This window comes from Triplophysa rosa, linkage group LG25, assembly GCF_024868665.1.
Source record: "Triplophysa rosa linkage group LG25, Trosa_1v2, whole genome shotgun sequence".
Taxonomy (NCBI): domain Eukaryota; kingdom Metazoa; phylum Chordata; class Actinopteri; order Cypriniformes; family Nemacheilidae; genus Triplophysa; species Triplophysa rosa.
This window is the reverse complement of record NC_079914.1, coordinates 16,153,133-16,166,770: the sequence shown is the minus strand read 5'-3', so window position 1 is coordinate 16,166,770 and position 13,638 is coordinate 16,153,133. Positions and strand designations below refer to the sequence as shown.

Below are 13,638 nucleotides of genomic sequence, written 5' to 3'. Positions count from 1 at the left end.
CTCGTCGGTCTTCACATGACGGCTGCCGCTTCCGCTACAGAAGTCAGTGCTACTTATATAGATGCACCTTAATTGCCTACTGGGTCAGTGCTTGCTTCACAGCTGAGCCCACCTACTCAATTAACAGCAGCTGTAACTAAGGGGGCTAAGAAACAGTGTGAGTTGATTGCTGAGACAATGGGACTCTGGTGACAGATGTGAGGTGCAAGGGAAATCCTGCAGGTCTTCTCCTCATCGAGCCGCTGCAACTAAGGGGCCTAAACGAAGTGCAGTTTGAGTTGGTTGTTTGTCCTCTCCGTACAAAGAATAAAAAAAGTTAAATGATACCTCATTTTACTCGTGGTTAAACAAGGTGTGTGTTTTATTGATTCTATTTGTTCAATATGATAATGTCAGGGTTAAAAATAACTGACAAGTTGTCTGAAACTAAGAGTGATGCAGAGATGAAGACAAATCTGGGGAATTGTCAGATAAGACTATCTGAAGGTGTTTAAACCAATACACACAGAGGCAGTAATAGTTGCATGAATTAAGATCAAACAGTTGTAAGATCCTAATGACATCAGGAATGAAATGACATCAGGCTGGTTTTCTTTTACTTTTGTTACCTTGTCTAAATTTAGGGAATGGGAAATGATTATTGACAAAGACAACCATAACAGGGAAGAAAATATTTTATTAATCAAAATATAAAGGAATCATGTACACATTATTTTACTATTATAAGTTCTATTCTACATTTAACTGGTCTTTGTTATCATTTGGGTACGGGCTCCACAAGTTAGGCATGGTGAGGAAGAACATCTGTTTCAAGTGATAACGGTAACTCGATGCCTCCCCAAATAACTCAGTTTGTGTGTGTGAGAGGACCCCTAAAGGTCTTAACCCGATCAGTCCAAAAGAGTTGTTCTGCAGGCAGCTCAGCTTTGTATCTTTGATACTAAAAGTCTATCCTTTGGCAATGGAACCCACAGTTTTGAGAGTGATTCTTCATAGCATCAGAAATAATCACAACAAAGGTGAGTTTAAAATCCTACAACACAGATGTGGAGGGTTAAGGCTGAAGCTGGGAAAAGTACAAAATGATACCGAGGGCTTTGACATAAAATAAACCTAGTCCTGTTCATGAATTAGAAATTCTTAAGTGTTGTGATACTGATACAGAAATAGACACTTGTACTGATGAACTTAAAAATTAAAAGTTCTGCTTAAACAGAAGGTTTACATCGTTTTGAAGGTACTTAATAGATCTACAGTTTTCAAATGAATAAATTGTTTTTGCTAGATAAGGAATTATGGTTCATGATTTTTCAGAATGACAGATTCTAAATGTAGATTCTGATTAGATCGGTTTCATCTTTTGTGAACAATGGGGAATGTAATGATGATTCGACGGATTTACAATTTTTTAAATGTGAATTGGAAATGATCTAAACAGATTTGCTATTCTTTGCTATGAAGTGCATGACTTTGGAGCAGTTTTAGCAGCAAAGGTATATAGCAAAGAGGTGGATAATCTTTTAATGGCTCTGCAGATCCACAACACATTGTGGTTTTTGGAGGTGAAGTCTCATACTCTAGAGAAATCTCTTGTTGACCAGGCAGCTAAGGTTGCGCTGCATGAACGGCTGATATTTCTTCTGCTCAAAGCATGTCAATGCGAGTCATTGCATTAAAGTTGTATTAGAAGTGATTGTACAAAGTCAATGCTCGTTTGCGAGAATTGGGAGTGAACTGGACATTTTGGAACTTATCAGATGATAATTGGAGAAATCAAAATTGAATAATAGTTTTAATACTCCTTGCTTCCTTTCTGGTCACACAGGTACACAGAGTGATACTTTATTGGCTTTCTAAATTTGCTTATGCTTAAAAACACAATTCGGCACTTTCATCACATCTGCACTCTCTGGGCCGTTGTGTGAATTACAGTGTGATTTTATCACTCTTACTAAATCTAAGAATTATGGGATTTCACTTATATTGATTGACGCTTTGGTAGACGCTTTTGTAGTTTCTGTTTATTGCTAACAAAAACGACTGGGCTAAATCTCTTTTGAGGTTAATCACAGGCAGTGATGTTTTCAGGGACTTGAGATACAGGTTCAAGAAACTTGGAAATTGACCCAAGAGATGGGACTTAATTTTGTGCCAGGGCAAATGGTCTTTTTGTAGTTTTTTTGTTAACTCTTTTGAGTGAAATTATTTATTTATATATTTATTTATTTATTGGACAAATCTTAGTCATTGTAAATTAGCTCATATACTCCTTAAATCTAATTCTAATGAGACTGGTGAATGCTGTAGAATGGAGTCATGAGAAGAACCTTGTCTTTTAGTAACTTGGTGACCACACTCATGATGATGATAGTGGAGGGCAATTTGGAAATTAGCTTACACCAGACTACAGTTTAGTCACCATATAGTCTCTAATCTATCTCTATAAGAGATAAAAATGGTCTAAATTAGGTTCAATTCCAACACAATTGGTTAAACTAAATGCTTGTTTTTAAAAAAGAACAGACTCTGCTTTTTCCTTTTCTTGTTTTTGTTTTACAGACTGATTTCGATGGAATTTGTTGAGCGATTCAAGCCTTGCTGAAGGCAAAACCACCTGCAGAGGAGATCGTAGCGACCTCTGGTTAACTGAGAGACAAAGCTATCAAGACTTTCAAGGACGATTACGTTTAAGACGAGAGCTGTTTTGAGATATAAAGGTCCCAATCGCACAATCAGAAAATGTTGACGGGTCAAGATGTACACTCCGAAAAGTAAAATTTAAGTTTATTTTAACTGTGTGTACACTTGCTATATTTCTTTTGGTCTTTGATTTTTTGAAATTTACATGGTGTTTTCATTTTGAAGCATTTCTACATTTGTAGTGTCATGGAGTCTATCTTTGCTCTTGTACATTACTTTGAATTTGTTTATTTGCTTTGTCAGATATACAATGATGGTCAAACGACAAACCATTAAGTCTAGATATCCTCCTTAACTAATGCTGATACTCGGGATGAAAGAGAATATGACTTGTCCATTTTTAAAGGGCATGTAAAATGGTTTCAACCTAGCTTTTCAAGACATGTTTTTAGTCATGATTATGAGAGTTTGCTTGCTTTTAATCAAATTTGATTTCTAATCATACGTGATCAAATGTACTCTGATTACCTATAAGGCACTACACGGTTAAGCTCCACAGTACCTGAGTGAGCTTCTACTACTTACAGTCCTTAACGTTCACTACGCTCTTTGGGCTCCGGTCAGTTGGTAATACCTAGACTTTCAAAATCAAGTGCAGGTGGTAGATCCTTTTCCTACCTAGCGCCCAAACTCTGGAACAGTCTTCTGAATAGTGTGCGGGAGGCTTACACACTCTGTCAGTTTAAATCTAGATTAAAGACGCATCTCTTCAACCTTGCATATACAACACTTCTATAATACAAATCCTCTAATGGATTATTAGGCTGCATTATGTAGATCAATCGGAACCAGGACACTTCCTATAACATCTGATGTACTTGTTTCATCAGAGGGTGTAGAATGGTATTCTGCTCTCAGTTTGTCTATTCTCATTGTTCCAAGGCCCGTAACCAGTTCAGATGGTGGAGCTGAAAGAGGGAGGCGGTGACCGACATGTCCCCACTACACAACAAAATTGCAACTGCAATATCTATTAGATTAAGATAATATTAAACCTATCATCTTTGTCGAGCTTGTAGAGATGTAGCAGTAATGCAAGAAAGAGGAGAACTGGATCCCCTGGCTGGGCCTGGGTTCTCCCGTCTTTCTTTTTTGGCATAGAATGAACAATTTCATGGATGAGGTCACAGAGTTTAAGTTTACTGAGTTCAGGTACCAGGGTACCAGGGGGCTTTATGATTTGAAATTCCCAAGGTACAGAGAACGGTATAAAAATGTAGAGGAGAGAATATCTCTCACTGTACAGCGAATGACCAGCGTTAGGAGTCACGACAACAGAAATCTCCACGATTGTCATGTTTAGTCTGGGAAGCTGATTATATCTTTGATTGTAACAGTGCTTATGGTATTTATACATACATTTTTGTATATAATTTGCCTTTATAGTTTACTATAAAAATGTAATCAGTTAAAATAAATTAACTGATTACGAAACTGGGTAATTTTTAGCGCTTAAAGACTTGCAAGCATTCTAAGAACAACCTACAAGGGAGTCTTCCAACAAAATGGTAAGTACTGTATGTGTCATGATCCTGCCTCTTCTTGTCATGATTTTCGAGTCTTGTGGCAGGATCATGACAGACCCACGTGTTTTATGTGGAGAGGAGCATGGCATTGTTTTGTTTTCTCTCTCCGGTGTCGCGTGCCTTGGCCCTGCCCCCTTGTTTCTCCATTAGCGTCTTATCAGTGTTTCATTCCCATCACCTGCCCGTCAGCCCCCATGTGTCATTATTCCCTAGTTAGTGTTCCCTTTATAAACCCCCTTGTATTCATTGTCCCTTGTCGTGTCATTGCTCTACCATGTGTGCGTTTACCTTGTGCCTTGCCTTGCCTTGTGAGTAATTCCCTTTGTATTTTGTGTGAGGATTCCCTTGTTCCTGTTTGCTGTTTTCCTCAGTTGTGTTATTGGATTTATTATTTTGGATTATCTTGGACCTTGTTTGTTTGCCCCCTTGAAGGACGTTTTTTTGTTTGAATTCTTGTTTTAGTTTGCCGCGTTTTCCCCATCGTGGGTTTTTGTTTAATATGATAAAGTTTGTGTTAACCCCTTAACTGCCTGCGCCTGGGTTCTGCCTCACACCCCTTTTCGTGACAGTATTTTAAATTGTAACAACTCATGGACTACATTTCCCATAATCCTTTGCACCAGCTTGTCACCATGATTGCACCCACACCTGATCATCATTCCCTGGACTCTTTATAACCTTTGTGTTTTGTTCTGTTCAATGTCAGATCTAGTTGTACTGTTTGTTCTAGCTCCGACTACTTTGTATTTCCGTGGATGTTACCTGTTGTCTCTTGGATTATTTACCTGTGGATGTTACCAGTCTTGTTTTGGATTTACTCACATGTCTGCTGTAACCCGCATAACCTAGGTTACCAGTAAAGGGTTAAGAGAGAGAAAAGATGTCTGCCCAATCATTAGTCATGCCGCTGTGATAGACTTTCAAATTATCCAATGATAGCAGCATACGAGTAGCTCCGCCCATTGCGGGTTTACAGCGTAAGAAGGAGCGAGAAATAGAGGACAGATTAGAAAAACAGCACAGTGTTTTTTTTCCCTGAAAAGTAGGAAATGTGCAATGTTTGGTTGATTTAATCAAAAACACGATTAAGAGCATTCGAGCAACTGCCTTTTAGAGAGATCGATAGATTGGATTGCGACGTCGAACCAGCGATTGGATACTTTATGCAGTGTTGAGACTGTGATTAATATTCTCCCACGAATATACGATCGAATTTCGCTTTGGCTGGGTTTTTTGTGTCTGCTGCATGTTTTCTACTGAACGTGATCTGCAATATTCCTGTTTCTTGCCAAGTGTAACCGCTGGGAACAATTGTCTGCGTGCCGGATGGCATTGCATGCGCACGAATGGCGAGCCGCCCTCGGACCTGATCTCCTTTGAACAGTACTCTGAACCCATTAACTGGTAGGACGATTCCGATATATTCTCAGTGTACAATAAAGGCTCGATTCTTCGATCCAACTTTCACATTGGAGCGGAAAGACTTTATCATTTTCTTTTGGAAACTCGAACTGATCTACGAGCGATTCGGCTCATCTGAACTGAATCATTCGATTCATGGACACTTGCTAATGGATTCGTTTCACTCATAAGCTTGTTTAAATGGAACCAATTTACTGCCTGTATTTTCAAATTCATTTTGTGAATATCCTTTTAACTCGGAACGGAAGAGTGTTACATTTGGGAAGAATTTGAGTTATATTGCATGTTTTAATCAAATTGAACTCCTGACTCCTACTGTCATTTTGTGCAACCAAGGTGGTGTGAAACATTTTTGTATTGATTTTCTTTGGTCAAACTAATTTGGTTAAGTTCAAAAGGAGACAATCACAGGGTTGTTTTGTAAAGTTTATTTTATTTTGTTCTTTATTCATAATCTCTCTGAAGAGCGAGAAGCCTAATGGTACTGAGTGTGTGCAGTGATTCCTGTACCTAGGAAGAAGGGGAAACGAAGAAGTTGATGTCATTTTGATCAATAACGATTTATCAAAAATATCAATATAAATTTCTATGCTAAATCAACCTGTGTCAGTCATTCACTCACTTGCTGGTTGTTCCCTTCCTCCAGTAGACGTTCCTTGCTTCTGATCCCATTGGCCTATTCTAAATTGTGTGGATGTATGTGGCGTGGCCATAACGTCGTGTGTTACGCGCTACACTGCACTTTCTTCAACCCTTGAAATAAACCTCTACAGTATACCTCAGTTCCCCTGTGTGACATCGTCCTTCTGTCCTCTGGTAGTGTTACATACTGTAAATGCTTATTATTTAGGTTGGATTTGACTTTCTTTGGCTACCTTGACATGTGCAAATTAAACAGATTCTGACTGCAAAATATAAATGTTTAAAAGTAAAATAAATATAACATGTTACAAAGTAAATAACACATTAGCTTTCACATGATAAAATGATTTCACATGATTTTGTGAGTCAGACACAAACTCACAGCTGTACAGAATCTCACCTGAGTTCTGCTTCTGATCTGGAGAAGGGCCGTCTGTTAAGAATCAAACACACAAATTAAACATTTCTAAGTGTTTTCTGCACATGTTTGTGTGAACACAGAGTCATATCTTCAGTCAGCTGTAGAATCACTTGATTTTATATCATCACACATAAGCTTGTAAAGCTCCTTTGAAATGAAGCACTACAAATAAAAAGTGTGAGTATCAGACTCAAGTCACTTTATATAAGAGAGAATCTTAAATAATCCTGCTGTATTTACTCCTTACTCTGTTCAAATAAACAAACAAACAAAGTGTAAAAATCTGATTTTGTGAAATTAATCAACGCAACAAAATATCAGTGACAGCTTTCACAAAATAACAGAGAAATTAAAAAAGATCATGATTTCTTTTTAGATCCTCAATAGTTTATAGAGAATGTTGATATAAGATGAAGTGAATTATTATATAGCAGATATCTTGAGTTACTCACCGTTGACAAAAACATTGATCATCTTGTATGAGATCTTTCCATCACTGCTGATCAGCTGTAGTTTATAAACTCCATCATCTGTCTTTCTGATCTTTGTGATGGTGAGATCTCCAGTCTGATGATTCATCTTCAGTCTGGCTCTGAATCTCTCATCATCTGTACATTTGGTCTCTCTGACGACTCCATTCTTTCCAGTGACCAGAATGATGTTATCTTCAGAGATCCACTTGATCTCACTTCCTCTCTGTATTTCACTGTCAGTGTGTAGAGTGACAGATTCTCCCTCATAAGCGATCACTGAAACAGATGTGAAAACACAAATCAATACTGTCAGTAACATATGCAGCTGTGATGTGAGATCTTGTGCTTAAATAGCTAATGAATCTTATTTTGTTTCCTTTAAGAGACGGTTCACTCAAAAATGATCATGTAGTCACTACTTATTCAATCTTTTGTATTATTTACTCTGTGTGTATGTAAATACTAGAGGTGCTCCGATTGATCAGTCACGATCATAATCAGCTGATAATCACTTTGGGAAGTATGATCGTCGGTCTCTATAAAGGCCGATCCAGAAAAGCCGATCAGATGACGCAAAAGTGGCGAGACATTTTTTTTACGCGCTATGAAAATGGCTTCACCGGTCTGGCAATTCTACAAGGTGTGTGAAAAAGACAATGCTGTCACGAGCAGCGTGGAAGAACCCAGATGCAGGCAGGCGTGAAGGGGTTAACAAAACACTTTTATTAAATAAACAAAACAAAAACCCACGAGGGGGTGTAAAACAGGAAAAGAACTAAGATACAACACATAAAACAAAAGACTTCCCACGAGGGGGCAAACAAGAAAACAAGAACAGCAAAAACCAAACTAAGGAACTTGACCAAACGTCTTAACCAAAACCACGGCAGGATACAACACAAAACTCACAGGCCAACGGACAAGGTAAGCAGCAGGACATCTGCAACATGCAGGACGCACAAGGTACACGTACAATCCAAGAGCACAGGACAAAGAGACATGAGGGCATTTTATAGGAAAGACAAACAAAGGAAGATAACGAGGGACAGGTGAGGGTAATGAGACACGGAAGGGAAGCAATACAGGAAACGAGAGGGGCAGGGCCAATGACAAGACACGAGAAAGCACATGAGCTGTAAAAACGTAAACAACTCATGGCTTTCTCACATAAAACCTAAGGGCTCCGTCCCGATCCTGCCACACGACAAGAAACTCAGAAACAAGAGGGCAGGACCGTGACACAATGCATTAGCAATCTGAAACGTGTGTACTAAGCGAATTCCACGAGGCGGGAAGCACCCAAAACATTCTAACACCATCAGCATCATCAGACATTTGAAGGTTAGTCACGTAAAATAGTATGAGTAGTTTTCAAAGTTAGCTAGCGCTAAGAGAGAGCGCGATATTTCAGCAGCTCGAACGCCACTCAGCTGCAGAGATCGCGTCAACCGAAAATTCTCTGTGATTTTTTTTTACCAGTGATGGAAAAATCTTGAAGGTCATCCGTCATTTTGATGGACTACAATAAAGGCGATTTGTATTTCCCCGTTTTATCATTTCGTGTCATCAGCACGTGATCGTGAATGGACTGAACGTGATTGTGAGTGGCAGGAGGTAGGCTATCGCGAAGGGACATGTGTTTCCTATTCATTAGCTCACTCTCAAATGCCTGGTCCATTTAGCAAAACGCGCATGTGGTCAGCAGAGACTCGAGGTGCATATGCATCAGTCACTCCCCGCGTCCCGTGCACGCATACACACACAGGCGCGCAGTGGTGCCGTCTTTACAGAGTTTTTACCTCATAAAATAGTGTCTTTTAGGATATATAATAGCTTTCAGTGAGTGGAAAAATGTCTCTCCCTGCATTTTCTCTGTTCAGTGAGCGGCAGAAGCAGCACATATATGCCCAAACCACAGCTTACTTGTGAGTACAAAACACCTTTTACAGACACCTGTCATTGTTACTGATTGGACATATGAACATAAACATTTGCTTGTAATTAGATTATTATTTTGTGTCCGACAACAGAAACATTGAATATATACTGTAAATGAAAAGTCTAAAATGAAAGTCTAGCGCAACCTCTGCTGAGCTGTCGGTAACGGAGACGTTTCAAAAGCATCAACCCTACTGCAAGGACAGTAAGAAGCATAAAGAAATGTCAGATTATCAGATAAAATAATGTCATCAATCTGCTTTGATCACAGCCACTATATATTGTGGAAGACAAAGGGTTTCTGGGACTCATGTCACAGGCGGCTATGTTTTATGTAAATATGTTACTTGCCAATATTCAATTGTCAATTCATGAGACTTTCTCTTCTCTTAATTTCAATACTTGATATAAATTGTTGTTAAATATAGTTTAATAAATAATGCTACTGAGAAAGCTTCAAATAGCTCCTGTAATCGGTGATCGGCATCGGATGATACAGCTTTCAGTGATCGAGGATCGGTGCTCGGCCCCAAAAATCCTGATCGGAGCACCCCTAGTAAATATTTCTCAGTAACACCACTAACACCAGTAATCATGAAGTGCTTTGATATTGGTCACACAACACATCATATCCAGTCTTTGACCCACACCAGTTTGCACCTGGTGTATAAAGCTGCTGGTGTTCTTTATTTTAACCATCTTTAATCAGGCTATTGCTGAAAGCGTCCCGCTCTGTTTTTGAACTGACTAATGCAAGCATTCTGCACAGTACTGCGCAGCGTTGAGCTTCTTGAGTCACTTCAGGACGTAGTGTTTTGATTGGTGGATTATATGCTCAATGTGATTGGCTGAAGAGGCCATCCTTCAAAAATAGTTGCGTGTGAATCTCATCGTGGCAGGAAAGTCTCAATAATACCACACACAAATTCAAAGCAATCCACACACGTGTGACGATTTGCAAATGCAGATTCGTCACACATGTGTGGATTGCTTTGAATTTGTGTGGTATTATTGAGACTTTCCTACTTTCCTGAGACTTTCAATGTAAAAACACTCACAAATGTTTGTTGGAAAGTAATTCAAGAACCTGATAATATACATATTTGTGCAAAATTTCGAATTTATTTGTGTGAGATTTATTTGTATGTGCACTTGGTGTTTTGAATTTATGAGTTGTGCTGTACATTTATGAATTGTGTTTTGAAAATGTATTATTATCGAGATCATTTTGTCTCCATACGTGTCCGCTCATGTTGACGGAGGGAAGAGAACAAGCGGATGTTGGAAAGACTGTAGAAAGAGCGATGTCTTATTTATTACAGAAAAGTATGAAGGATCGAGGAGCCACGTTAATATTATAAAGACTTTTCAGCAGAGACGCAATAGGACCCGCGGCATGGCAAAGGCTTTAGTGGAGATATGCTAGCACCCGCGATACTATGGTGAAGGCTTTCCAGAAGAGAGACGTTGGAGAGAAAATCGTCTAAAAATCACCCTCGAGGAGATTGCTTTGATTCGGATCAGTATGTTAGTAACATTGGTTTTGCTGTTTGTCAGAACGTCTTGGTTACGGATGTAACCTCAGTTACCTCAGAAAGAGCGGCAGCTCCGAGGGGCTCGAAGGGGGGGGCCTCTTGAGGCCCGCCACCTAGGTCGCAAGAGGGTACGGGGCGCGGATGAGGCGGTCGCCTTCTCGCGCCCCTTAGGAAACCTAATGACCAGGTCGTGCTGTCCCAGAGGCTTCCCAGCAACTGGGTCGTGATGAGCGGCCGTAGTGGCTACATACACTCCCAGTGAGGAGGGGGGAGAGGTTACTCTCCAGTCTCTCTTGAGGAAGGGACAGCACGTTCCCGATCGAGCAACTCCGCGGGTCTTCTCTTCGAGAAGAGCACCAGGACGAGAAGAGGTGCCACTTATGGGTGTATAGCCGCCTAGTGGCCGAGGCCCTAGCCTGAGTGATGTCCCAACCACGCAGGGGGTGGGCCACTCAGGATCTTCTCGTCCCGTCCAGACATGGAAGTTCCAGGGGTCTGCCTGGGATGCCGTTACATGCCCTTCCCCTGTGACAGAAGGTCCTCTGTCAGGGGAATCGGCCAGGGGGGAGTTGTTATCAGAAGCACCAGCTCTGAGAACCAAGTCCGGTTGGGCCAGTAGGGCGCAACTAGTACCACTTGATGCTCCTCTTCCCTGACCTTGCACAGGGTCTGTGCAATGCGGCTGGCTGGGGGGAAGGCGTACTTCCGCTTGTCCCGCAGCCAGCTGTGCGCAAGGGCATCCGTGCCGAGGGGTGCCTCGGTCAGGGAGTACCAAAGCGGACAATGGGTGGAGTCCGGGGAGGCAAACAGGTCCACCTGTGCCTGGCCGGACTGCTCCCAAATGAGCTGGCGCGGGGATGGAGTCGCCACTCTCCACGAGGCGTCGACTGACGAGAGAGCGCGTCGGCTGTCTGGTTCAGGACACCTGGGATGTGTGTGGCTCACAGGGAGCTGATCACCTGCTGACTCCAAATGAGGAGGCGTCGGGCGAGTACGTGCTTGTTCAGGGCATGCAGATCTCGGATGGGGCGCAGCCCCCCGCCTTTCTTGGGACAATGAAGTACGGTCTGTAAAACCCATTGAACATCTCGGCTGGTAGGACGGGCTTGATCGCTCCCTTCGCCAGACGGGTGGCAACCTCGGCCCAAACAAGGGCGCATCCCCACCTCTGACTTAGGTAGAGAGGATGCCCCGAAACTTGGGAGGGCGTCTGGCGAACTGGATCGCGTAGCCGAGATGGATCGTCCTCCCTAGCCAGCCTGACGGCCTGGGAAGCTGAGCCAAGCTCCCAGGAACCGAGACAGGGGGATTAGGGGTTTGATCTGCTTCATCGCCCCCGCGGGGGGTGGTTCGATGGCCAGCAATATGGATCCCTTGCCGGGGGAGGGCCCCCGGGGAGGAGATCGGCTCTGCTGTTTATCCTGCCTCGCGATTGCGCAGCTCAACGCACTGTCTGACTGAGAGTGCTGAGGGCTGGTGTTTATACTCAACGTTGTGCTTCGCCATGGCGCAACGTCGAGTTGCCGTCCACCATCGTGCCGAGGGTGGGAGCCGTTGTAATGACCTGTAATGAGAGAGAGGAAACTCTTTTTGAGTAAGTGGGCGCTAGCCCCCCGGAGGGGGCCAAAGGTGGTGAGACGGGGCAGGAACCGTCCCTCTCCGATCCCCCAGCGATGGAGTGGCTGGGTTCGGGCCCGATGGTATTCTTGATCTCCCTGGGGTCTTCCCATGAGGGCCGCTTTCACCGCTTCTGATGGGGCGATGGTCTCCTCTTCGATGTCTCTTCCGGGGGGGCAGCCTGAGTGGGGGACGCCAGAGCCGGAGGGCGTCGAAGAGGACCGGGGCTGCTGGAAGCAGACGTTGCACGGGACTCGACGGCCGAGGGCGGCCGAGTCACGGCGGGGGAGGATATGCTTGATATCCTCTGTCTGCTTCTTTACTGTCGAGAACTGCAGCTCGACAGTATCTCCAAACAGCCCCCCCCCTTGCGAGATGGGTGCGTCGAGAAAGCGGACCTTCTCGGCGTTACTCATCTGTGCAAGGTTCGGCCAGAGGTGTCTCTCATGGACCACAAGTGTGGACATCGCCCGACCCAGGGCCCACGCGGTCACCTTGGTCGCCCGTAGAGCGAGGTCGGTGGCGGCGCGGAGTTCCTGCATAAGCGCTGGGTCGGTCTTACCCTCGTGGAGCTCTCTCAACGCCCTGGCCTGGCAGGAGAGAGGAGGCAGCTTGGTCCGCCGCAATGTAAGCTCTCGACACCAGAGATGCCGAGACCCCACATGCTTTGGACGGGAGTCTAGGTCGAGCCCCCCAGAAGGCCGCCGCCTGCGGGCACGACTGCACTGCGGCGGCACACTCCACCTGGGGGACATCGACGTATCCTCTAGCTGCCTCACCCTCGAGGGAAGAGAGGGTGACAGAACTTTGTTTGACGTGAACGTGCCGGAAAGGGGGCGTTTCCAGGTCTTACTAAGTTCCTCATGCACTTCCGGTAAACACGGCACTGGGGGCGGGCGCGGCTTGGAGCCCCGTGGGAACACAGCCACCTGTGATGCAACGTCTGAATCGTCAACCGCCCGCAGTGCGGGAAGGACGTATCCACAACGTCTGCCCCAGCGTACTGGAAGCAGACATCGTGTCCGTCCCCCTCCTCGATGAGTGTGTTGCACCCATGAGAACAGCGGGACATGCCACGCTGGAGAAATTTGCTCTTTTAGAGAAAAAAACTCGAACACTTCTGGAACTGCCGAGACGCCCAGGGGAAGTCGCTGCAGGAAGGCACCATCCGCTGCACCACGTCATAAGATTCCAGCAGTAATTCGGCGTAGAGATTGAAGTCTCGAAGTCGATCAGTGTGAAGGCTCCGAAGAACAAAAGGTGAATGAATGCAGCACGCCGTCTCCCTTTCATACCCGGATATCCGGGGGCGGAGTCCGGCATGCAAATTTCATTCGCCAATTTCATTGGCCTTTTCTAAACTA

The 13,638-nt window shown here is 43.7% G+C and overlaps 1 protein-coding gene across 6 annotated transcripts in view; it reads right to left on the bottom strand.

Moving 5' to 3' along the window:
* LOC130548391 (uncharacterized) overlaps window positions 1-13,638 on the bottom strand; it is an 83,025-nt gene that overhangs the window by 46,326 nt on the left and 23,061 nt on the right. For 4 of the 6 annotated variants that reach the window (XM_057325133.1, XM_057325132.1, XM_057325129.1 and 1 more), the window contains exons 1-2: window positions 7,164-7,518; window positions 6,692-6,723 (exon numbers count right to left, since the gene is read on the bottom strand). The exons of 1 other annotated variant lie outside the window; for it this stretch is intronic. In XM_057325133.1, the coding sequence (XP_057181116.1) occupies window positions 6,692-6,723; window positions 7,164-7,503 (372 nt within the window). In that variant the 5' untranslated portion in view covers window positions 7,504-7,518. Of the gene's footprint in view, window positions 1-6,690; window positions 6,724-7,163; window positions 7,519-13,638 lie in introns of those variants that run through there. One more of the 6 variants, XM_057325130.1, reaches the window with a different exon arrangement.